The sequence below is a fragment of the Tympanuchus pallidicinctus genome, unplaced genomic scaffold (genome assembly GCF_026119805.1).
Source record: "Tympanuchus pallidicinctus isolate F22 unplaced genomic scaffold, pur_lepc_1.0 scaffold15, whole genome shotgun sequence".
Lineage (NCBI taxonomy): Eukaryota > Metazoa > Chordata > Aves > Galliformes > Phasianidae > Tympanuchus > Tympanuchus pallidicinctus.
This window is the reverse complement of record NW_026294669.1, coordinates 36,144,075-36,169,844: the sequence shown is the minus strand read 5'-3', so window position 1 is coordinate 36,169,844 and position 25,770 is coordinate 36,144,075. Positions and strand designations below refer to the sequence as shown.

The window sequence follows — 25,770 nt, the reverse complement described above, 5'->3', positions numbered from 1 at the left end:
ACAGTCTTGAGTTTACTCAGAAATTCTTTTGTGTGTAACCCCATATTTCATAATGGGTTACAGTCTTTCTACTGCTATTTGCCCACAAGCTTAAAAGGCAGAGAACCGTGCAAAACAAAGTAAAACTTAAGCTAAAACACATTTAGGAATAATATAGTTAAAACAAACCCCAAACCACAGGATAAGAAAGAGGCATTTGAGCATTCACTTATTTTGCTAGAGGCCAGCTCCTCTGCTCCCTACACACTTCACAGGCACAGGAAAAATTAATATTGAATATGCTATTCAAAATTATCCTAGGCCAAATATTTATTGTGATACAGCTTGGTGTCTTGCACCAACGTCATCAACAGCAATTTGTCTGAGCTTCAGGGTTTGAAGCTGTGGGACAAGTTACCCTGACAGGCTTGTGAATTGATAGCAAACCACCAACAGCAAGGAAAGAGCTGAGCCCAGGTAGAAGAAGGATCTTTCATAAGTGCTGTCAGCAACAGCAGTATAGCTCTTGTGCAGATAGTTGCACAGACTTCAAGTCCTCTTTGTAAAGCAAGAGGGTCCTTTAGTCATTACCAGAAGTAACACATTTCCAGCCTCTGCCTGCTTACTCCTTCCTCTCATCATGGCTTGGGCTCTGATCCCACCAAGTCTCCATCCCTCCTCTGTTCTCTCACCTCACTTCGTAGCCCCAGCACCCCAGCACTGGTGCCCACTCCCTCCACAGGGTCTCCATGTCAGTCAAGGTTTCCTATGGACCAGGAAACTGTTGGTGGTACATCACCACCATGGTCCTGTGGTCACCAGCATTCCTGTGCCATCCAGAACAGTGCCTGGAGCTGCCCCGGTCTGTTGTGCTGCTGTTATTTTTGTTTGTTGCTTGTAGGGTTTGTATCAGGAATCCCAACAGACTGATAAAGCAGCCTCAGTGATGTCCCCCTCCTCAAGACATCATCATCCTGTGAAGGGCTGTGAATAAGCATTGTCTCAAATGAGGAGAGTTTACTCAGAGGAAAACACAGAAATATGGCCCAAATTCTGTCATAGTTACATAAATCCCCTGCTGAACATCTGGAGAACATCAAAGTTTAACAGAGCAGGCCTGCAGGCAGAGGCATTTTTGACCTTCCCTGTAATGGAAGCATAAAAATTGAGACTGAAAGAATGGGAGTAAATAGAAACAGAAATGGAAGACAAAATGGGTCTAGCACACAGGGGCCAACTTAGACTCAAATGCTTGACAAGGATTCCTGCAATCCCATCTGGACAGCACACAAGCTTGGGGAGAGACAAGGCAATGCACATCAACGCTGTGTGTTGGTACTGCTGGGAAGCTGCTGCTGGTCCCTGCTTTCTGGGAAAGTCATCCCATTCCATCCAGTCCTTTTTAAAATGGTGCTGATTCTGGGCAAATGGCAGCTTACAGAGAACGTTCAATTTTTTCCCATGGGAAAGTTGACAAATGCTTCAAAACTGAGGCTTGGAAATGGAAACTGCCAATGTTTGCTGGTTTGGGATGTTCATCCGCTTTAAATAAAAGGGGAGAAGCCAGGGCATGGTTGAGGAGGGAAAAAAAGCTCATGGAGGCAGGAAAAATCCCTCCTGCCACCCTTTGTTTTTCAGCTGAAAGCAATCAAATTGTTGTCAACCAGCCCAAGGAAAGAGTGCGTTCCTCCCATGTTTTCCTAGGTGTCTTTTGCATTCCTGTCTTTCAGATGTTCCAAGGGGCAGAGGGGGCACAAAGTCTCCCTTATCCCCCCTGTCCCCTTCCCCATAGTCTCCCTTATCCCCCCTGTCCCAATCCCCATTGTCTGCAGCCTGCTGGGTGGCTGGAGGCAGGGGGCATGTGGTTTCCATTAGTGCAGAGAGGGAGCCCGGGGGGGGGTAAGATCTTTTCCAGCTTCCAGCTCCACTCCTGCTTCTTGTCGCCCAGCAGGAATAGTAGAACTGGCTCCTGCCCACCGCTCTGCCCTGCCCACCCCACCATGGCAAGCTCAGTGCTGGTGGCGGTTGGGTAATCCTGTGGTTTCTGCCCTGCTCCCCTCCTTCACCAATGAATCATGCAGGTCCTTAAGAAATTCTTCTTGGCTGCAACAATAGTGGCCTTTATTAGGCACAGACTAATAAAGGCATGAAGGTTTTTTCCTAGGGTTCTGTGGAGAGGACAGAAGGACATCTTTTAGAAGTGCCCCTGGAAGGAGGATGCCATGCAACATTAAACCACTTCTGGAGCCTCTTCAGAGGAGCTCCTCAGTTTCCAGCTGTGAGTGAGGTGTCCCCAGCACTGCCAGCCTGCTCTCTCAACTCAGCTGAGATGCTTGGCCAAAAGAGAGCACAGCTACAAGGAGAACATGAGATGAGGGAAGGAGCAGGGAGGTGCTTCTCCTTCACAGAAACACGGTAGATGTTACAGATGGGGAACAGTGCCTGGGGATTGACTGATGTTGGATGCATGCAAAGTGAAATGTCACAGCAAGCCCACAGGATATGCAGCCATCCCCAAAGACAGGCATCTTGTAGAGCTGCCTTGATCTATAACATAAATGCCTAGGGAGCAGTCTGCCTGGTAACGTTGTCTGCGTTTTCTGCTACCTCCACCACAAGCTCTGCAACTAGAACAGAGATCCCATCTGCCCAGGAAGTGACACATTGAGGACAGACACTGGACAGAAGGAGAAAGCAAACACGACTCACTTCTTCACCTGATGTTCTCCATCTCTCTGCACCAGTGAGGGCTGGTCTTCTGGAAACAACAGCACCTAGCTATGCTGTGAGACAGTGGAAAATATTGCAAGCAGAAGCCTGGTTGTACCAATTTAAAACACATTCATACATTCAAATAATCCCTGGATTTCTCAAACCCCTAGCATTCAGCAGTAGCCATATATATGAAGTGAATGCAGGACATCTCTCTTGCTTTGCACTGTGTAGTTTAATGTGAGAAGTCCTGTCAAAGTCCTCCCAGGATCCTACTATTCCACGTTTCACTTCTCAGCCACACGAGAGACAAGCTTCCGCCGAGGTTGTGGAAAACAATTTATTTGACGAATTTCTGAAGTGGACAACTTTTAGTAAAATACAGGCATAAAATAAAAGCAACTTCTGGATACAAAATAGTTTGGGATGACGGTGATACTTGGAAATCACGGTTGCTTTCTCAGAAGCGCATGAATTCATAGCAAGAGCACCAATGGAAGCGCTGAACAAAACCTCACCCAGCCAAACCACATCTTCAGTGTGGTCCTGGAAACAAATGTGTAAACACCAAGGGCCCACATAACCCACATAGTGATAGCACCTTTGATATCTGCAGAGTGTGATTCAAAGCCCCTGGCAGATAATGGCAGCCTTTGTCTCAATGTGGCTGGGCTGTGGAATAGGCCCTAATTCAATATATAGTAGAGTTTGTAGGCCTAGGTGTCTAATAGTCTGATAGAAACAATACTCCCAGAGAGCTCACTGGGAAACAGCTTGACACTTTAAAAAAAAAAAAAAAAAGACAACAAAAAACCTCTAACTGGGCTCAGAGAGATTTTCCAGCATGGCATTTGGACCATAAGGCAAGTCATCAGGTTATTTATGAGGTTCCTGGTTTCACTGTAGGACCACAAAATGGGTTAGTGAAGGAGTGCAGCTTCTTCTCACGTTCCCCCCTCCCCTGTGGCTGTTGGCCACCTTTCCTTGGTCAGCACCCACCCCCTGCCCTGGATGGGAATGTCAGCACCCACCTCCAACCCAGCCCTGGGAAGTCAGTGGCCCATTGCACTGCACAGGAGGCCACAGATGCTTTCAGCTCTGCCTAGTGCATGGGTGGTTCAGATAATAAGTCCATCTCTTCCCACCAGCATGGGAGACGTGAACCAAACTTGCCAGCCACGACAGTGATCCCCACTCAAAACTTACTGAAATGCTGAAGCACAGCACTGGGTTCGGACCACTGTCAGCTGGGAAAGTGCATAGCTGACATATGAGTGAAAGAGGCAAATGAAGAAAAAAAACCCTGTATCTAAAAAGGATATAATCAACCTTGTGGGACTGAGCAAGTCCTTAGTGGTACAACATTCCTCATCCTGGTTCTTTCTTGGCAAAAACCAGAGAGATGAGGTTGCTTTTGGTGTTCAGGAGGGTTGCTGCTAGGTGTACTTATGTTTGCCTGCTGCAGGGAGTTAGTGAGAGGCAGTCACAGGGTAGGGGTGGGAGGCCCAAGGCTAGGAGGGCAGGGATGCAGATGGAGAAGAAGGCGGAGAAGGAAGGAGACTGTGCACAGACAGGCTGTCGCACTATGGCTTTCTGTATAGATGCAAGTTCCTCAAGTTGGTCAAGAATACTGTTAATTTTCTTTTTTTTTTTGTCGTTTTTCATTTTTAGGTGAAAGAGAAGCCGGAGTGGCCCTGATAGAAACCCCCTTGGGTGCTCAGTCAACAGCTATCTTCCTGGAGACAGTTTGGTAGAAGACGCCACGCAGCAGGGAAGTATAGTCAGGCACACGGAACAGGTGACGCTCCCCGTAGACAACGTCATAGTTTGCACTCTTCCCCGTTACCAGGACGCGGACGTTGGGCTCGTTGACTTGGCTGCCCACCGCCAGCACGTAGACCTCAATACCAGCCTGCTGAACTTCCTGCACAGTCCTCTCGATGGCCCTGGCGGTGATCCCCTGCGAGTTGCCATCAGAAAACACCAGCACCTTCTTCTTAGCCCCAGCACGAGAGGACCGCTGGTACAGCCCCGTGACGTACTGCAGAGCGGCATTGACATCTGTGGCTTCGTTCATGAACTCCATGTTGTCAACGGCTTTGGCGATGACCGTGTAGTTGCGCTGAAATGGGACTTCCACCTTCTGCTGGTTTCTGCCGCTGTACTGCACCACCGAGACGCGCACAGAGTCCTCGGCTGGCTTGCTGGCCTCAAGGAAGCGCTCGGCAAGCCGCTTCACAAAACTCTTGGTGGTGTCAAAGTTCTTGCTGCCCACGCTGGTGGAGCTGTCCACCAACAGCGTGATGTCTGCCGGGTTGGCAAAGGTGACTGCAAGAGGACAGACCGGGGCTCGTTATGCTGCTTTTTTCTCCTGCTTTCCGTGGGAAGCTGGTGAATTTACCAGCTATCTCACATGCTGCCTGCTTTGTTAGACTTAAGCAATACCCACTCTTTGCGTGTTTGCTGCTTTGGTTTCCCCTACTCCAGTGCTATCCTACATGTGTCCTTTTCCCCTTTCATTCTTTCTTTTTAGATTATGACTCCTGTTGCTTATTGCAGTGGGTGTTTTCCTTGATTTACACTGTCCCATTTTGTCTGGGGAATCACCATATCTTCCCAGGTTGGCCTGTTTCCATGAGCCTAAGGACTGTATACTCTTCTGACATCAAAATGAATCTGTTTAAATTCCTCGCTTTCCAACCACTTTTCTCAGATATCCTGCCACAGAGCTGACTTTTGTGTGTGCTTGGACCTCCCCCCACAGCACAACCAATGTCTTTTGTCTCATCTAAAGCCTAGATGGACTAAATCTGGCACAGTCTCCTAAGGAATTAGAGAAACCACTGTCCAGCCTCTTCTCACTCCTGTCCCCTAAGTGCTTTGAGCTGGGGTGTACATGAGAGATTCCAGGTTTGCTCTTTCTCTAGCCCAACAGCAGAGCTCAGGAGCCTCCTGGCTGTGAGATATCTCTATGTCTCTACACACAGCAACTACCACTTCCCTCACCACAGCATCCACAACCCCTTGGTGTGTATTATGACAAGAGGAGCAGGTACTCACTTGGGCAGGTATAGTCTGGACATTTCTTCTCTGTTGAGAAAATTAAAAAGAGTAACATCACCAACTCATGCAGGAAAATTGCTTCTCCTGTAGCACAGCTTCCCACAGAGCTGCACTGGAGACAAATGCTTACTTTGGTTGTAGCCTCTTCAAACAAGTTGCCATGCAAAGTTATAAGCATGCACCAGAGAGCACAGAATATGTGCTTGAAAATTCTGGGGACAGAGATATCCTGCAGTGGGTTAGGACCTAGGTACTGCTGCAGAATGTTCTGAGACATGAAACATCCTCATTGCTCGTTGACACAACTGTGAATATTGCTCTCTTCCCTCAATACCTGAGCACAGTTTAAGAGCATGCCAGAGCTATGAGCGGAGGGCAGTTTGTATCCCTCACCCTTTGGCTGCTAACAGTCGTTACTGTCGCCCTTATTGCCACCAGCCAGAGCTGTGCTGCTCTGGCAACTTTCCCAGGGTGAGGAGTAAGACCTGGGCTAACAGCCTGGGGCCAGGCCCTTGCACAGACCCAGGTGATCCCATAGAAGGTTTTCACTCACCTCGGCAGACGTACGAGGTGATGTTCTGCAAGAAGGAGTCATCAAGGAGCTCGGCATAGTTGTCTCTCTGAATGGACAGTCCTTGTCTCTGTGGCGTGCCTAAACAAGCGATGTCATTCAGTTGGTCTGGGTTTGGGTAGTTCCGGAAAATGTCACCTATTCCGAGGGAAACCACCTGTAGAAAAGTTAGAGTGCATCATCAGTGCCTAATTCATTCATAAGCTTGACCGCCTGCCACTGCAGGCAGAGAGCTTCCAGTGACTGGGGCTCTGGCCTTGCAAAGCAAACGATGGAGGCCCCTGGGGATCCTGCACCAGTCCGACTGATGGCCATTCCATAGCTGCTCCCCGCCAGCCTCCCCGTGCCACCATGCCCTTACCGGGGTGACCTCACACAGAGATGTCAGCGGGGTGCGGTCCCGCAGCGTGTCTGAACGCCCGTCTGTGATGACGATGGCCACGTTATTGTTGGAGGTGAATCTGCGCAGCAGGTTTTCCTTGCTGAACTGCAGGGCTTCTCCTGTGTGGGTGCCCCCAGCTATCCATTTCAGATTCTTGACTGCCCTGCAAGCAGACACCAGAGAGCCTGAAAGCCCTGTGAGCAAGCCTGATTCACAGGAACGGCTGGGAATACACGTCTTACTGACACTCAGGCATGCTTGCAAGGCAGGACAAAATCCTGCTTGCAGGGTTTTGGGCAGCTTCCTTGGTCTCAGTACCATTCTCAAAGCCACCAAGTGACTCTTCACTGCATTTAGAATCCTAGCATTCGCAGAAGCTGCTAGTCCAGAAATGGAGGATGGGACGCGAGTAGGGTGTGCTGGGTCAGGTCTTTGCACCGTGTGCTGAGACCCTGCAGACTCACTGTTTGAGTGCCCCAATGTTGTCTATGTTGGCATCCCCCATGGCCACCAGCTCCTGCGTGTTGTTGTGGCTGTACTGCACAACGCCCACTCGGGACTCTCCGGGTTCAAACTGTTGGAGAAGAAAAGAAGTCATTTAGGGCCAGGAACCTCCAGGGGACCTGAAGAGCTTGGGAAACTGTTAGTGGTTTCATTCTGGATGTCTTCATGGCAGGCAATGCAGCTGCTCCTTGGTGGTGGTATTATTCCAACAGGAGTGGATGCAGGTGAGCCCAGAGAAACAAGACCCAAATTCAGGTTTCCCACCTCAGTGATCTCAACACAAGTCATTGTGTGGTTAGGAATAGATGTTTTAAATAAAGTATGCTTTTCTTCTTAAATAGTAATTTTGCTGCCCAACTCAAGTCTTCCAGGCTATTTATTGGCACTTTATCAGCCAGAGACCTGGGCACGTCCACAGTCATGTGTAACAGCAGGTCCTCATGTCTTTACAGCCCATCTCACCTTACACCTTACAGAAAGTCTGAATTCCAAACATCTCTTCCACTGCAGAGGGATAAGTGGAATTTCCCATGCAGAGCATGTTACCAGGGAAGAGTTCAAAGAGTAAATATTTTTTCTGCTCTTCAAATGGAAGGACTTGAAGAACATTGCTCTTTTGTGCTGCAAATATCTCTTTCAGCAGCTGTACTTAACTGGAAACCTTAATTGAAGGTTGGGGGCAGACCAGACTCCCTGGGGGCAGGCTGTCATGGCCCTTGGGAAGTCACTACTCCAGCCACCTGAAATGCTCATTGAAACAAGGGGGAGACCAACCAACTGACTGACCAGGGAAACTAGGAGTTGTCTGCTTCATGACATGAAGAAAGAGTTCACAGCCACTGCAGTCTTGTTGCCCAGAGCGAGTAACACAGATGTATTTTGGGAGAAAACAGATTCTGCAGACTCTCCCTATGAATCTAGGGGGAACTGAGACTCATCGGGTTGTGAAGCTGAGCCTTGTGGAGTGGAGGCATCTCCCTGTTTTTTCCACTTGCAGCAGAAAATAAATTTATCCTGGCACTCGAAGGAAATCTCACCTTCACACGCTCGTCTTTGCTTAGGCGGTCAATGACTTTGATGATGAAATCCTTGGCAATCTGGAAGTTCTGCAGGCCAATGCTCTCCGAGCTGTCCAACACGAAGAGGAGGTCGACAGGACCACAGGTGCACTCTGCAGTAAAGCACACGCGTGGTGAGGCCTGCGTTTGCTATCGGAGCTGCTCTCAGAGCAACACGCTTTGCCGGAGGCACACCCAAGAGAGTGAGACCCTCACTCACTTGTGTTTGTGTTAGTCTTGGTGGAAGGACTGCAAAGCACGGTGCGAAATTAAGCGGCAAAATAGCCACGCAGGAGCTTTAAGAACCAGCTTAATATTTTTTCCCTTCGCATTTTTCTCGGCACCCCTTGTAAGTCACGTCACGTTGCCAAGCTGTGAGTACCCGCGAAACACTCAGTAACTATTTCCAAAATCTGTTTCCTCAGAAGCCTCCTCACTTCTTCCATTTGCCCAGCCCAGGAGGACAGAGGTGAACACTGGTGGGCTGGAGGAGGCTGACTCAGCTTGCTCCCCTCTTGCCCATGGCTGAAGGACATAATGTACTCTTGGTCCTTGCTTAAGGCTTTTGGATTGCAAATCAAATGGAAGGCAAGGAGTAGGGAGAGGGTGGGGGAGGAAAGAGGGAGAAGCATTAGCAAATGCTTGCAGCATGATTTTGCCAAGTAACACTTACCACAGCATGCTAGAAGAGAAGGGAGAGAAAGAGAGAGCGTTAAAATGCTGCAGATGAAGGTTTTCATACGACACAGACAGCAGGTCTGCGTTTCTGCAAACCAGTGACACCTGACCTGGATGATTCAAGCTCCTGCTCACTTGTGGAAGTTTTCCCTCCTGTTTGACATATCCAGATCTCTCTCTTTTAGATCACAGTGCCCTGAACTGAAACCTAAGTGGCAGAGCTCTATCTCCAAACACATTATGGTATTCTTATTTAAATAAAAAAGCTAATCCTGGAGGGATTAAGTAAACTGCTAATTGTGAAGCTCGTATTCAGACCCCTAAGCACCCTGTGCTGTTGTAGCACTTCATTACCAGGGGTGCTAAGGTGCAGCCGCCCCACTCTGCATGGAGCCAAACAGAGAAGGAGAAATTCCAGGATACTCACAGCACATCTTCATGATGATGTCCAAGATTTCACACTCCTGAAACCAGAGATGAAGAAACTCTGTGGATATCAGCAGTGGCAATTGCCTGGCTCCCAAGTGCTGCTACCCATCACCCCTACTGCTGCTTTTGCACCTTCAAAGCAGATTTTAATCTGGAAATGAGTGATGTATAGTTGGGGCTGCTTCCCTTGGAGGAGGCCAGAGCTGGGCTTTGCCAGCAGTGAAGAGCACCCACTACGCTGACTGTGCAGAAGAGGCTGCATGGAAAGACACCATTCAGCTTGCAGGAGCTTTCCTCCCTTTGTGGAGGTTGCTTTTATTACGAGTTTACCACAGAATGGGGAGACCTGAGTCTTTGTGACTCATGGTCACAGCACGTCCAGATCCCTTGGATGGTGGGCAAATTAATCAAGAAGCCAGCAAAGGAAGAGGAGGGGCCAGTCTGGGGATAATTTTAATCTTCCCACTTATGTGAGAGCTGAAGTTTTCACACTGCACAGGGGGCTTGCTGGTGATGGCCTGACACAAAGGAAGGAAACCTTGCCACCAAGACTCGGGGCAGTAATGGGGCAGGCACCACCCAGCCCATGAGCATGAGCCTCCCAGCAGCAACCCCAGAAGCAAAGACCAAGTAAGCAAGCAGTGCCTCGATCCTGTCATACTCACGTCTGGCCCTGGAGGCCCCACAGGTCCAGGTGGTCCCTGTCAAACAGAAGTGTAGAGAGAGCATTTACAAGAGCAGCAAGAACTCAATGTCTTGCTATGCAATGCAGAGGCTGGAAAGGTTGCTTGGCTTTCCATTCTCAGCTTGTTGGTGCAAATCCTTCTAGAGCCCTCACTTACCGGGCGGCCTTCAGGACCCCTGTGGCCCTTTGCTCCTTTGATGCCACTGGGACCAGCGGTTGGGTTCTGGAGATGAAACAAAAAGAAAATTCACAAAGTTTGTTCTATCCTGTGGAGAGATATTCCCAGTGTCCCTTAGAGCAAACTTCGATGCTGTCAGGAAGCACACAACACCACGTGGAGATAATACCCACCCTTGGCCTAATAATTGAAGGTTTGCTAACCATTAGCTGTAGAACCTCAAGTGAACATCCAGTGAGAGCTCTGCTTGCTATCACGTACTGCACAGCAGCAAAGAGTGCTTGCAGGCTCACAAAGTCTGATGGGCTCTGACCTACGGGCAGCATAGTACTAGATCCAGCTCCACACTCCCACACCACCCTCAGAGAGAAAAGTCATGCAGCTTTATAGAAATTACTCACATCGTTGCCAGGATCTCCAGCTTCTCCTTCATCACCTTTAGGACCAACATATCCTTTTGTTCCCTGAAAAATAAAAGAGAGGATGTTGGTAGTGTGATGAGGTTGATGCATAGACCTTGTGACAGCAGGCCTGGAGAGGAGACAGAGAGCTAAGATAAGATTCCTAGCACAAAATGTCAATGTTATTGAGGGTTTATCTCTTTAGTTGGCTTTCCCTGTCATAGTCACTGTCCAGATCCCTCCAGCTGGTTCTTCCAACACCAAACGCTGGCTTTAGACCTACACTTGAGATCCTTGGTTATTGCACGAAGGTGGAACACTTCTATGAGAAGTAGAGGAAGGAGGGAGATCTGTGCATAAGATAAACTGGGTTCTGGGTGAGCAGGCTGTTTCAGGGAGTCCATTTCACCATACAACTGACAGAGAGGCTCTACAAGCCAAAGTACCAGCAGAAGACACTAGCCAGGGAGTTCTCTATTAGATACAGAAGGAAGCAACATACTCACATTAATGCCAGGGTCCCCTCTGTCTCCTTGCTGCCCCTGGGAATGAAGAAAAGGGAGTGTGTTAGGTCAGACAAACATCAATAATGGTCTTATGATTTCAAAGCAGCACACTAAACTTACAGGGGCACCCGGGAATCCAATCGTGCCATTACCAGGAGGACCATCCTCCCCCTGGAAAGGAAGGGAGAAGTAGATGAGACAGTGACAAGCAGAATACTCAGCATGGTAGAAGGAACTTGCCTTCCTTCAGCAGCCACCAAGAGGAGACAACAGCCATTCTTGCTCTACTTGCAGAGTTGTGTTTAGAACAGTTATTGTATTCTTTTATGCTATATCCAGCTAAATATTGTTCTTACTACTCCTTTTTCCCTGGGACAGAGACCCATCTTGCTGTGTCCCCATCCCCACTCCCCATCGCTGCACACCCAGATAGTGCAGCTCTTTTGTAGCTCTTCATGAAGTGTGGGGGGCACGAGGACATGATATGCCTGTACCTCTCTTGAAGACTACCTCTCACTTTTTATTTTAAGAGGAAAATGGAAAAGAATGAGATGGGACAAGCCCCAGAAGTTCTGATGGTGACACCGTGCTTCTCAGAGATCAGGGATACGAGCACAAGCTGGGAGTGCTAGGCAATATTACCTCCACTGCTGAAAGTACATTCCAAGATAGGGCTCTCTGAGCCTGCAAAGGGGATGCATACTCAAAAATAAGCTGCTTGCAAGTTTTCCCAAAATATTTCAGCTGTTTATGAGAGCCATTTCTTTTCTCCCTAACCTGGATCATGCTGCATGGAACCAGCCAGCTGTAGATCATTCCCACATTGCATGCAGTCTCCATAAACACCACTCACCCTTTCTCCCATTAGGCCAGGATCTCCAGGCAACCCAGGTGCTCCAGGCGATCCCTTGGGGCCCTGGAAGGATCAGAAGGAGGAGTCAAGCACTGTGCACCATCCACTGACATGGGAAGATGATGCCTTCTGAGACTCCCTGCAGCACTCTGGTCCCTTGCTTCCTACCTGAGACCAGCTCTGAGAATACACCTAGGAGCTGGGAAGAAGCCCCTTTCATTCAGGGGCAGCAGGCAAGGGTTACTTAAGCCCACCACAGGAAATATTTTGCTCCCCTAGCTTCTGCCAAGAGGAAGGACGAACTGCAAAGTGAAGCCATATCACTTATGGTGCAGTTATACCCTCTCTGGGAGATAGGGAAAAAGGTATTCACAGCCTTAGGGATCCACCAAAAATACCTTGAGATATCTGCCGGGAAGCTGACACCCCACTTTGTCCCCAAAAAAGGGTTTCCAAGACCTATGGGATTTGTTGGCAGTCTTAATGGGCAGTATCTCTTGGTCTTCCCTCAATTCCCTCCTCCTGAGATGATGATGAAGCAGCACTGACCTCATTGCCGCGGGGGCCATCATCTCCTCTGTAGCCCTTTGGTCCTGGTGGTCCAGGCTCACCCTAGGAGAACAAAAAGAGCTGTCACACGAGCCCCTCCTTAGAGGGGCTGGTCCCTTCATTTCATGGTGTGATGGGTGGGAGCAGGAACCTCATGCCTTGCACTCATCAGCGAGTCACTTCCACTGAGGAGAAAGGCTCCATTCACGGGGATCAACTCAGGTGAGGAGGTACTTGGGTGAGGAGGTACTCTAGGAGGAGGGCCCAGAGGGGAAGAGGCTGGGGGGGGCAAGGTAACACTTCCCAGTGGTGAAGCACAGCTGGGCATTGCATTGATGTCTGTCCTTGGTGGATCATACCACCCTGAAACTAACACAGGCCTCTCTCTACGGGGGCCTTGGACATGACTCATGGCAGCTAGGCTGATAGAAATCCTTCTACGGCTGTAGGGAGTCTCTGTCCTCAGGAGGCTGCAGGGTCCTGGCAGCATCTGCTGGAACAGACCAGGGCTGTCACTCTGCCATGTCCATCTGGGCAGCGGCCACTTGGTCCATCAGCTGCAGGGCTGGCCAGTGATGTTCAGAGTCAGGAGGCGTGAGGAAAGAAGGCAGGAAGAGGGTGGATTTGGGCTTTTGTTGGATTTTTTTTGGTCTTTATGAGCTCCAAAAATGCCCAAGGAAGCCTGAGACAACAGAGATAGTCTGCACTGGTGAGATTTGGAGGAATAGGAACTGTCTTCACGTATTGTTCAGCCTAGCCCAGCTTTGCAGCTGCTGTCTCTCACCACTCGCAAGCTGAGGAAGCTTTAGTTCCCTCCAGCTGTCCATACTGCTCCGCTTCATGCACTCTTCTTCCAGGGAAAGGCACACAGAGGGTGGCAGAGAACTCCAAAACTGTGTAGTATGGAGAAGAGCAAGAGCCTGCTTAAAGGCGCGTGACCCTTATTTCTGCACAAGAGCCCGAAAGAGAGAAAGCTGGGAAGGAGGGACTGGATCTCATGACCATTCATATCAGCCAAAGTTGAATTCCAGACGCACTCGGCTCATGCTTGTCATAGGTGGCTTCAGTGTAACAAGCAAGCTAAAACCCTTTGCAGCCCCGATGGTGTTTGTGAGGATGTAGGATCTTGAGTCATGAGCAGTTTCCTAACCTCTTTTCCTTCTACACGCAACAAGAACTGTAGGAGGGATGGGCACCACAGAGCCATGTGCAGATGGACCACCAAAGCAGCCCAGCAGATCAGGGGATGAGCATGCTGACCTTTAGCATCTCTTGCAGACAGAAGGGAGGGTGAAACAGAGTCACAGGTTAGCAGGAACTCCTTCTCCTTGCCAAGACAAATGTGCTCTAAGAGCCAGAGCTTGCAGATAACATGGCTTGAAAGGCACTTGTGTTTGCCTAAGTTCTTCCCTTGCCCCAGCCCAATTACACATTTATTTTTAATTTGGCCAAGCAAAAACATTTTCCATCAGTCTATGGAAAAAAAACATCTTTTCTTTACAACTGCTTTTTAGATTTCCCTAGAGTGACTGGGATACTAGGGCAGCCACTGCTCTGGAGAGGCACCAATGCTGTGGGCACTTCCCTCTTTGACAGGGAATGAATTCAGTGCTCTTGGGAAGGGAAGATGGATAACCCATAGGCTTGGTGACAGTCTCCTCTCCTTTCTGCCAGTTAAGGCAGGCTGGGGAAGATCCTTCCTGCTATCACGCTTAGCTTTGGCGCCCAGGCTTGGGTCAAACCTCCACCTGAATTCTATCTTATCCTGCCCAGTCCTTCTGCCTTGAAACTGGAATGAGACCCTATACAAGGAAAGAGGCTCTGGTCCTTCTTCCTTCGCTGGTGTCAACACATAGCACCTGCCCATTACATGCACACATCCAAATCATCACCCTCTTGCTAGTGACAACTCCCACCCTGGTCATATCCTACAAGCTGGTGGCTGTCAGATACTCTTTAACTGTGGCCAGAGCAGTTTAGCTCAGTTAAGAGCAGAAATAATCTGGACAATTCAATGAGAATTTGGTGCTTTTCTCTAGCACAAGGCAGGTTTGAGGGCAGTGTGGCTCAGAGCAATCCCAACCTTGGCATGGGAGTGTTTCCTATGGGGCAGGTCTGCCACAGTGGTGGCCTGTGCTGGGGTAGGCAGGAATGCAGCAGTGGCCCCTCTGTGGCTGCCCCACTCTCCAAATCTCCTACAGGGTTCTTCACCAGTGGGTTGACCATGAAGGATTTCCAAAGCTCACACACTGATCTTCATTCTTCACCCCTCAGGGAAGTCCCCTTCCAGCGGTGTGGGAACATTTATCTCAGTACTTTCCTATATCTTGAGCTCTATTGAAACTCTGATGATTACAGGAGTAGGAGGGGAGTTGTGCCACAGAGTTCATCCAGGGGTGATGTGAAAGCATGCTTGCTCAGGTGGGAAGGCCATGCTGGTTGTTGCCAACAGTGCCATCTCCATCAAGGATTAACCCAGCAACTCCAGAGGAGTTGAGTGGGAGCGTGGTGTGACTTTGAGAGGAAAGAATCCTTAACTGTGTGAGGGATAGAAGCCTTCCTTCAGCTGGAGGCATCCAGCTGTGTGCTCCAGAAAGCCAGCAGGACCTGAGATTGGTTTCTTGAAGCGCACATGAAGTGGGCTCATAGTGGGAGCACCAGGACTTGAGAAGCAACTGGCTTTGGGACAGAGCGTCTGTAGATTCCAAGGGTGTCAGGCCACTGTCGAGGCCTTGCCAGGCTGTCCTTGCTCTCACAAGACATCTCATTAACTCCCAGGATCGAGGCGAGCAGTGTTTGGCCCCAGGCCTGGACATTTTTTGCACTGCTGCAGCTCATGCTTGCTGGTTTCCAGATCTGTCTGCAAGACGTGTTGACATCTGTTTCCACAGGACTGGGAAATGACGTGGAGGTCTTTTTGTCCCCAGCCCAGCAGCCAAGTCCCCATTTTCTAGCCCTGCTTGAATTCTGAGTTCTCCTAGAAATCACTGCCCCTCTGCGCTGGCTTTGCTGCCTGTTCTGGAACAGCGAAGATTTTGCTCCAAGATGCTGTGGCATCAGTTGAGCCCTTGAGCACAGCCTCCCTGCCACCCCACACACTTACACATACAATCCAGAAGGTTAATCCAAAGTCTTACCTGGTCTCCAGGTGGTCCAAGAGGTCCTTCCCGTCCTTGGTCACCAGGTGGTCCAGGTTCTCCCTGAAAACAGCCATAGAGGACATGAGAAACAGAGGAGTGTGCGTGGGATGGAAAGGCCTGCATGCGATGGGGAGCAGGGATGCAGCACCAGTAGTGCGCTCTGGGCAGAAACAGTCATCCTAACAGTGATATTTCAGGTTTCAGGTAGGAAACCAGCACAGTGAGGCTGACCAGGGGAGCCTGGAAAACCTGAGGCAGGGTGTTTTGGTGTCACACACTGCAAGGCTCTTTGTGCAGGGTGCTGCTCTGCCTGCAACCCTGGAGAGGCTTCCTGAAGGTCACACCTGGATTAAAACTTTTGGGAAAGTGGATGAAAGCTTGGTGATCCAAAGCTCTTGCTTTCAGGGAGGGCTCCCAGGTTCCTAAGCCAAAGAGTAAACATAAAATAATTTTTTAAGAGCCCCGAACATTGGTGGAGGTGTTTCTGTCATGATTACCAAGCCTTGTGCTTGATCTAGAACTTGGAAGGAAGCAGCCCTCTGTCTGCAGAACAGGCTGATGGCAGGACACCGGCATCCATCTCCCTTGCACATTTGCCCCACACACCACATGCGGTGGTGCTGCTGTGCTTCCCCTGCAGGAAGCAGGAAGAGGGAGGCTGCCTCATCTTCGTGTAGCCCATCCCAACACAGCCCATCCCTATCCTCAAGGTGAGTAGCACTTCAGCCCTGGACATACAACAGCAAACACCTGGCATTGCTGGCATCACTAGGGTGCTGCTCCTGGATGCCATCCCACACAGCAGAAGCATGCAGGCACCTGTGCCATTGGCCACGTGTTTGTCCACTTGTCCCATAGCCTCATTCGCCCCATGCTTGCAGCAGGTGACTCACCCCAGACAGGCCCAACAAATAATTTCCTATTGACTCCCACTCACTCCAGAAAGGGGGGGGAGGTTTTACCCTCACCCAGGTGCCTGCCTATCACTGCTTACCTCCTTACTGATCTCTGCCTGCCTGCAGAGCTCCACCACTCCCCCAGGAGGACACCCTGCTCATTTGCTCTCACCAGCTAGTTTATTATCTGCAGACTGATCTCTGCCTGCTCTCTGGGCATGGGGTTTGTCTGTTTGCTGGTAACCTGTCAGTGTGAAGGTGTGATTGCCAGAGGATGGTGCCAGGACAGGATACGGCAGGCGTCCATCAGGCAGGCAGGTGCATGAGCCAAGCTTGCCCGCTGGCCACCCATTTCCAGCCCCAGCTATCCAACGTGCCACCATTTGCAAGCAGATGCCAACAGGCTCCCCATGGATGTAGTTACCAGATCTCCTCGTGGCCCACGGTCACCTGGCGAGCCTGGGGGTCCTCTTTCTCCATTGCTGCCCTGCAAGAAGATGGTGGGAACACAGATTTAGGACTCCTCTCAGCACTGCATGACCCTCCCTCATTGCCTGCCCACAGACATCAACCCCTGCTGCAGCCTGCCCACGCTCACCCGGTCTCCTGGAGGACCATCTGCGCCTGGGGAACCCTCATCCCCTGTCTCCCCTAAGGGTCCAGGCTCTCCCCTGTTGCCAGGAGCACCCTGTAACAAAGCAAAGACAAATCAGAGGGTTTTGAAGCAAAGCCCTGCATGCTGGCAGAGCCTTGGGCAAGCTCTGCTTTGAGGCAGAGGCTGGAGAAGAGACCTCTCCTTATTACAGAGGACTTGTGTGAGCTCCTCACCAACCTTCTCTCCAGGGCTCCCAGGAATGCCCTGCCGGCCAGGTTTTCCATCTTCTCCAGGCTCCCCCTTCACAAGGACACAAAAAGACACATCAGTACCAAAGGGTGGATTCTGGTACCCACGCTGAGGTGGATGGCTGAAGCTTTGGCTCTCCCTGAAATCCCTTTTCCTCCACAGTCCCATGGAGGTCCCCATCTCCTCCATTGCCCCACCAACATGAGCCACCATTTCTCAGGAACCTCTAGAAACCATGGGCTCACCTTTCCTCCCTTGGGTCCATAAGCACCAGGATCACCCTTTGGTCCAGGTGGGCCCTGAGTGCCCTGTTGGAAAAAATAAAAATAAAAATTGACAATTACCAGTGGAAAATGGCATGGGGGGAGCATTCTGGCAACCTGGCCCACAGCATCTCAGCATGAAGAGCAAAAGGGATGGGTGACACAGCACTCTTGAACTGTGGGGCTGTGTGAGTCCGAGGATGGCAGTTTTTCTATCCAAACCTCCAATATGTTCTGGCTGTTTGGGCACAGCAGCTTGAAGCTGCTTGCTGCTTTGCACTGAGCTCTTCCTCTCATCAAGCAGCCTCCAGCCAAACATGGCATTGTCACACATCATAATGCAACAGGGCAGCTTTCGTGAGTGAAGAGGTCCAGGAACTGCATAGGACACCATGAGCATTTCCAAGTATTCCCAAGGAAGAGGTGCCCGTGGGGTACATACATCAAATCCAGGTGAGCCTTTGCAGCCAGGTAGCCCAGGGTATCCAGCTTCTCCCTGTGGGACAGACAGAATAAGTGCTGCTGTAAGCAGTACCTGTGAGATGCCCCTGCACATGGGTCCCATGTGGGACATGCCCCCATGCTGTGGGCCACAACATAGTTTCGGGGGTGCCTGGGCAGCACCCAGAGTCCTCAGGCTGAGCAGGGCACCTGGAGGGGAAAGTTTACCTTCATGCCATCAATGCCGTCAATCCCACGCTTGCCCTTCTCACCCTGAAATGCAGACAAGGGACCATGAGGAAGTGACTTCCAAACTCCCTTCCTCCCTCCCACCTCAAGCGTCAGTGGGGAAGAATAAATTAGTGCAAAATCTAACCTTGGCTCCTTTGGCTCCTCTCGAGCCCTGAAAAGGAAAGCAGAGAGGTCAGGACCCTCAGACCCGCTGTCCTTGCCAGATGCCAATGCTGGCAGGAGAGTTGGGTGCATAGGCAGTGAGCTGCCAGCCAAGCAGGGGCACCAAGAACCCTTCAAGTCTTTGCTGTTCTCACCTTTTCTCCTCGACTTCCTTTGTCGCCCTAGCAATGAGAAGAAAGAGGAAAAATGGAGAATGAGGATACCAGCATCTTGTCCCCCGTCTAGAAACTGTATCCACCACCCAACAGCCCCACTTACCTTCATTCCTTGGTAGCCAACGGGCCCCATGTCCCCTGGCCTGCCCTGGAAGACAGAAATAGTGTTATGTAGGCAGACACACCTAGGCAGGTAGGCATCAGTCAGCACTTAAGGGGGACCCCATTCAGGTCCATACAGCACTGACTTTACATTGTCACCCACCCTCTCACCAGCATTTAAAACATGATTCTGTAATGTCTCTTGACACATCCTGTTTTGCTTCTTGCCCCCACTACCACAGCCTTCTCCCCTGGACCTGCTCTTCCTCTGCCTGCTCATGTGGCACAAGATGCTGTGGGGTGGTGGACCTCCAACATCCCCAGCGGTGAGGGAAATGAGGCATGTGAGAACACATCATTTGGGGTGAAGTGGAAGGGCAGAAAACGCTCAGGAAGGAAAAGCATGCACATGCTGTGGGGTTTCCAAACTGAGCACACAAAGGCTGAGTAACTGCACACTTATGTGTGTGGGAGAAACATTTCTCCCAAAATAAACGTACCTAGCAAAAAAGGGAGGAGGAAAATGGTTTCCTAATACAATTAGCTTATTATTTACTGAAGGTTTCTCCATAACACTGCTGTGCTTGCAGTGTCAGGAGGGAGCTCGGAGTACACCCCATGAGTCAGAGAGGCATCCCACAGGAGGGGCAGCTGCTTGGGGTAAGGAACAAGGCAGCCTTGTGGGACCCTGTGCTGGGTGGGCAGATGCCAGGTCTCTGTGTGACCATTCCTTTCCAGAGATCGCTGGCTAGAACACCACCATGGGAATGGGATGGTACAGGGGCACAGGATGGTGACCTACAAGGGATGGTGCAGGGATGGGGATTGCTGACACCAAGTGCAGCTCCCCATCACCTTGCCAACGAGGATGTCTCTGCCTTGGCAGAGACTGTGGCAGAGCCACCAAGCCTAGTCCACTAGAAACATAGCATCATAGAATCATTAAGATTGGAAAGACCACTAAGATCCTCTGGCCCATCACCACAATGCCCACTAAACCACATCCCTCAGTGCAACATCTCCATGCTTCCTGAAAACCTCCAGAGTTTTCTACTTACGGGATCTCCAGCATCTCCCTTCTGACCAGGAAGACCTGGCTTTCCTCTTTCTCCCTGGAATACAGGACAGAAATACAAGTTAGCTCACCTTCCCCAGGAATAAAATGAGGCTGAAAGAAGAGCAGGGAAGTGATCAGGGCAATGCTCCGTGGATATGGGGAGCAAAGGACAGAGGCCACATGGGACAGCTGTTCCCATCATCTCCCTGGCCAAGGGGTGACATGTGTCCCACTGGATCTCGAGCATCCCTGTGGAACTCATCCCTATGTGGCCAGGGGCTGATTCCTCACCTCGTGGCCTGGGTCACCAGGAGGTCCTGGAGGTCCTCGGGGAGCCTGCAGGAGAGAGGTGGGGGTTAGATGGAGCCACCAAGGTGCAGGCTGGGGGCACAAGGAGGGGGATAGAGGCCTTGAGGGCCTGACTTACATGGCACTCAAAGGAGCAGCACTGGCCAGATAAAAGGAAAAAACAACATCAGAAGAAATGGTAGCACCATGCCCTGCTTGGGGGCATCCTCGATGCTGGGCAGAGTGGGCCCACCAAATCCTGCAGGGCAGGGATGAGCACAGGGGATGGGCTTGGTGTGCGGGAGAACACTCACCGATTGCTCCATGTTGTCTTTCTGCGAGGCAAAAAGCAAAGAGAGGTGGGTTGTGAGAGAGGAGGGAGCCCAGGGCAGGGGTGGGCTGAGCAGGGGAACAGGCAGTGCTCACAATCATCTCGATGATGTTGTTGATTGTCTCCTCCACATCGAGATCCCGGGTTGGCTTCAGGCTGGTGGCAGTGAAGTTGCGGCGGTAGGCATGGTCCGTGGCAATGATGTTGAGACGTTGGTCCTAGGAGTTGGGAGTCAGAGTAAGATCTGAAGGCACTCATGTAGGATGTGCCCAGGGGACCTGCATCCTCCCTCCAGCCCTCACTGTGTCCCCAGCCTTCGGTGTTTCACACACTCTGACTCTGTTGGGTGACCACTTGTCTCCAGACAGGGCAGTGGAGGCCCTTTACACCAAGTGCTGCTATGCTGGAGCAGCACGAGACCCCTGCCCTGCAACTGCTGCTCGGTCCCTACCAGATGATGGGGTGAGATGGCGACAGAGAACACTTTGATCCCCAAATGTTTGGCTTCATTAGCGGCATCATCCAGGCCTCCACAGGGCTCCTTGTAACCTTCCAAAGGGTGTCCATCAGTCACCACGATCAGGTATTTATTCTCCTTGAGATGGGAGCCACTGCAAGGATTTAAACACTGCATTTAGTGCTGCAAGGGTTTAAGGCCCCAGTGCCCCAGCCTACAGCCAGGCTCGTCTCATCCCAGCACAGGCGGATCAACAGCAACCTGCCACCCTATGATTAAGTGACCTCCTTCACACAGGAGGGACAGACCTGGGGACACCCCAGCCACCACCCACCTCCCCCTGTCCCTCGCCCCAGCCCCGCTGCCGTACCCGACGAGCAGCCGCTCGATGCCCTGCTTGATGGCACAGTCAGTGTGGGTGCCCTTCCCGATGTAGTTGATGGCCGACACGCTGTTCTTCAGCTCAGCCCTGCCGCTGGGCATGGCAGTGAGGTCCTTGATGATGACCACAGAGTCGCTGTAGTGCAGAGCCCCAGCGTTCCATGCCAGGAAGCGGTCACAGCGGAAGTACCTGTGAGGGGACACCAGGATTTGTGCCTTCAGCATGGTCCTGTTACCAAGCTGCCACCTTCACTGCCTGCAATGTGAAATGCAGTTCCTCTGCCAAGGCTTTGGGAAGGCTCCCTGCTTTCCCTGTGCTTCTGGAAACAGAGGAATATCACTGCCTGAAGGATGCTTGCAGAGTGGTGGGAGAGTGGTGGGAACTGAAGCCCTCTCCCTTGCACCAACAGGTTTGTTCTCTAGAGCTTGGGAGTGTCACAGCACCTCGTGCTTGAGTCTGAAGCCATAATCAGCATCTACTAAAATGACACATTTGTGATGCAGGGACCAATCCCAAACAGATGTGCAGTTGCACACTTCCTAAGCCTATCTTCTTCCTTCCCACGAGGACTTTTCCCAAAGCCCCCAGAGCATCACCATCCATCCCATCCCTGAAGCACCCCAAGATCACTGCACTACATGTTGCACTGCAGATGTGGTTGTTGCATGCAGGGCAATGACCCCACGGTGCGTAGGGAGCATGAGGGTAGTCAGTAGATGCCAGACTCAGGAAGCCTGCCTCTCTGTCTGCATGTAGCAGGAGCTCAGGATAAAGTCTGGCACCTTGTTTAAGAGCCAGGCTGCATTGATGGAGGCCTGGCAGGTTGCCCCCAAGCACATGGAGATGTGGTGCGAACACGAGGTGGCCCTTCCCAGCATCCTGCCCCCTATCTCTGGGGAACTTAGGTGGCCACCTGGAAACATGAGGGTTAGATTGGGCTGGCGGCTGTGAGGGTGCATCTAGGAGCAGATCACTGGGTGAACAGGTTGTGATGTCCCACAGGACCCCCAAAGCTGGGTTCAATGCCTGGGAGACACGTGCCTTTCATCATCACAATTAACACCAAAGCGCCCCATGGACACCTAAGCACACACACTGCCAATGGCTGGAGTGGGACTAACGTGGCCATAGGCACGCAGAGGAGAGACATGGCCTGGTGTCCCACAGCCTTGCTCTCCTCCAGCATCCCACTCAGCTCTGGCACAGCCCCAGGGACCCCCAGGGGCAGTGATGAGCACAGTACCTTTCGGTCAACTTATCGATGAAGCGGTTGGTGAAGTCTTTCACTTGCGCCACGAGGTCCCCGAAGGGCTTCACCCTCAAGGCAACGCTTTCAGAGGTGTCCAGCACAAAGAACAGGTCCACGGGGCAGTCTGGGGGCAAGCAGAGCAGCGTGGCACAGCACTGCTCTCCACTGAGCCCCTGGCACAGCCGTGGGACAAACACCAGCAGCACAGTGCCGAGTTGCTAATCCCACATGCGACACGCAAGCAGGCACGTAGGGCTGAGATTGTTCTTCCTTAGCATTTCTGCTTTGGCATTTACAGTAAACTGAGCCCATATCCAGAAAATATCCATTTGTGCGTGCTTTCATACTTTCCCGTTTGCATTCACACTTGCAAGACCACCGTTAGTACTTAAAATAAGATGCAGCTGCAGCAAACATTTAAAACAAAGCTAAACCAAACCAAGACACAGCAGCCACGACCACAAAGAGAAATGCATGATTTCCCAACACGTCCCAGTACAAACACCATTGCAGAGAAGAGCGAAACTAAAAACGCGCCTCAACAGCCTGCGCCCAGATTGATGTCCTTTGCAAAGACAAACCCTTGCCATCCCCTCCTTGCATCCCAGCTCTGCCAAGGACACCTGGCCAGAGGAGAACCAGCACAAAACAAGCAGATCCACTACATCAGAGCCCAAAGAATCACAGAACCACAGCATCACTACCGTCGGAAAAGACCTCTAAGATCAGTACCCGCACCGCATGCACGACTCCTTCCAAAGCTCGGCAGCACAGCGTTTCTCCGGGCTGCCTCCCGCTTACCCTGAGCCCTGAAGACACGGGCGTTGATTTCAGCCTGCTGAGCCCAGGCACCCCCCAGAAGGAGCAGCAGAGCCAAGAAGAAGTCGTGCAGCCCCATGTCGCTGGGCTCAGATTCCCATCGAGCTGCAACGAGTGGAGGAAGGAGGGAGAGGCCGGGTCCGGGTCCGGGGGTGGTTTCAGTGCTCGGGACCCGGGGAAGGAAGAACGGGCGGGGGGGAGAGGGCGAGGAGGAGACTCCGCAGCCGAGATGGAGGGTGGGACCAGGGCTGTCCGTGCTGACTCAGAAGCCAGCCTGCACATCTGGCCGTCTTTCTCGTTGTACCCGTTAGCACTCGTCGTGTGCTGCTGCCGCGGGGCTCCGGTGTCCCCCAGCTGCACCCTGGGGGTTCGGAGCCCTGAGCTGAGCCCACCGCTGGATGAAGGAAGGCAGCCCGCTGCATCCCGGATAGGCAGCAGCTGCGCTCTGCTGCCTGCTAAAGCAGGGTACCCACTGCAGGGCGCGTCTGGGCAGGAGGCACGGCAGAAGCACCAGGTTCAGCCCGGGAAGTGCCTTCCTCCTCTGCTCTTGGGGCTTTCTGCCCTTTCTCCCAAAGGCTCGAGGTGAGACCCCCTACACACAGACAGAGAGTGACCCCCAGCTGCACCCTGCCCTTGGGGGCTGAAGCTGGTACCCCAGCCATTTGGGGTACCTACAGTCCTCCTGCTGGCCTTGAGTGCCCAGTGGGAGCCATGAGGATCCACTGGCACCCGCAGCCCTCACAGACAGCCTGCACTTCATGTCAGGCTCTGGGGGCGAGCCCCACACAGCTCAGCCTGGCCCTGTAGTGTGCTGAAGTCAGAGCTTTCACCTGCTGGAACAGGTGCTGCCCAAACCTCATCACAGGGCAGCATTCACTGCCCCCTGGGAGAGAAGGGAAACATTGGGGCTGTTCCTGCTACAGCCTTAGCCTCTCCCAAGGACACTTCACCCTTTCATGGTGTGAGAGGGGGCAAATGGATGTGTATCCAGGCCAAGGGGTACTTTGCTGGAAAGAAATCCAGAGAGGAGTAATCTGAGCACATGGCAGCAGGATAGCACCATTAAGGAGTCGACAGCATGAACCCAGCCAACACCAATGACCTGTGCGCAAACAAATTGCAAAAGGCAGCATTTGCCCTCCTGCTTACACAGCGTTGTGCTTCTGCACCTGCACAGCCATTCCAGAGGAGCTCCTGCACTCACTGGAAGTGACTGCTCAGCTTCCTTGCCAGTTTGCTCAGGACAATCCTACTGCTCGTTCTCCAGCATGTGCAGATGTGCTCTGGGATCCTGGCCTTTCCCTGGGAGTCATCATACCCAGACCCAGAGGCTTCTCCTCAAACATCACCCAGCCCCTTCCCTCTTCTCTCTCATTTCCCATCCCACCACTGTGCCTCTCCAGCTCTCTGCACAACCATTCTGGGAACATCATTGTACAAGTGGTCTGGGGAAAGTGTGGTGGGAAGAAGACTCAAGCTGGGATCTTCAGAGAACATGCAGAAAGACAAAAGCTGTAGTCCCACTGAGTAGGAGTCCTGTCAGTGGAAGAGCATATCTGCAAGCTGCTGAGGAAGATGCAGTCAGTAATGGTTCTTTGGGTGAGCATCATCAGAAGTCAGAGAAGTTTCTTCTTTGCTCAGCTGCTTTGCTCCTTATGCTTTGCTGGGAGCAGTGGAGGAGCTGAGTTCTCCGCCCTGCAGTAGATGAGGACACCTCAGCCATCTCAAGTCTGGCCCAGCCATGCCAGTGAATCTTGGTGGTGGTGCCACAGCTTGTGCATGGTACAGATGGACCGTGCATGGCTCTGCACAGCTGCAGCCCATAAGGCATCCCAAACATGTCCCCTCTGCTGCCTGACCCAGCCAGGGGCTTGGACTTTCACCCAGCTTCAAAAGCCTTTGAGCTTATTGCCTTTTCCAGGTCTACTAAAGCAGGACTAGTGGCCGGTAAGGTTCCCAAGGCACCAAACAGTGGTTTCCTTGGAGAAGTCCAAGCTGGCTTGCGTGAGTCCAGCCGGTGGCCAGGCTAGCAGCCTTTGCCCACAGGAGGAGCTGCCTTCAGAGCAGGATGGCAGTGGTGCCACAGGCACAGAGCCCTGGGAATGCAAAGCCACCCTGCCAGTGTTACCCAGCAGGCACAGAGCCACATGAGGACACCAGGAAGGGTCTCACATTCTTTCACCTCCTCGAAGAAAGGGTTGGGGGAAAAGCCAGCCCCAGCCATGCAGCACCTCCCAATCACCTTGGCACCATTATATGAGCAGCAGCATTACAGCTTTCCCTTGCTGCCAGGGGAGGACCTGCACCGCTGCCTCTGCTGACCTGAGGCGAACTCCTCCGTATGCTGTGTGCCAGCACTGGCAGGGTGGGTTCCTGTTTCTTCC

The 25,770-nt window shown here is 51.7% G+C and overlaps 1 protein-coding gene across 1 annotated transcript; it reads right to left on the bottom strand.

Moving 5' to 3' along the window:
* Positions 1 to 3,017: 3,017 nt before the first annotated feature.
* COL6A1 (collagen type VI alpha 1 chain) lies at positions 3,018 to 23,583 on the bottom strand. The gene is made up of 34 exons (XM_052674766.1): positions 23,369 to 23,583; positions 22,562 to 22,691; positions 21,307 to 21,507; positions 20,931 to 21,090; positions 20,575 to 20,697; positions 20,463 to 20,483; positions 20,288 to 20,308; positions 20,152 to 20,196; positions 19,862 to 19,915; positions 18,805 to 18,849; positions 18,681 to 18,707; positions 18,509 to 18,535; positions 18,361 to 18,405; positions 18,134 to 18,187; positions 17,674 to 17,736; positions 17,417 to 17,479; positions 17,183 to 17,272; positions 17,009 to 17,071; positions 15,686 to 15,748; positions 12,549 to 12,611; positions 12,000 to 12,062; positions 11,267 to 11,317; positions 11,147 to 11,182; positions 10,641 to 10,703; positions 10,219 to 10,284; positions 10,042 to 10,077; positions 9,375 to 9,411; positions 8,943 to 8,951; positions 8,249 to 8,382; positions 7,172 to 7,281; positions 6,687 to 6,870; positions 6,308 to 6,482; positions 5,752 to 5,781; positions 3,018 to 5,019 (listed from the first exon to the last, which is right to left on the bottom strand). Exons 1-34 carry the CDS (start codon positions 23,463 to 23,465, stop codon positions 4,409 to 4,411), a joined length of 3,060 nt encoding a protein of 1,019 aa, XP_052530726.1. The 5' UTR covers positions 23,466 to 23,583; the 3' UTR covers positions 3,018 to 4,408.
* Between the last annotated feature and the right edge of the window lie 2,187 nt (positions 23,584 to 25,770).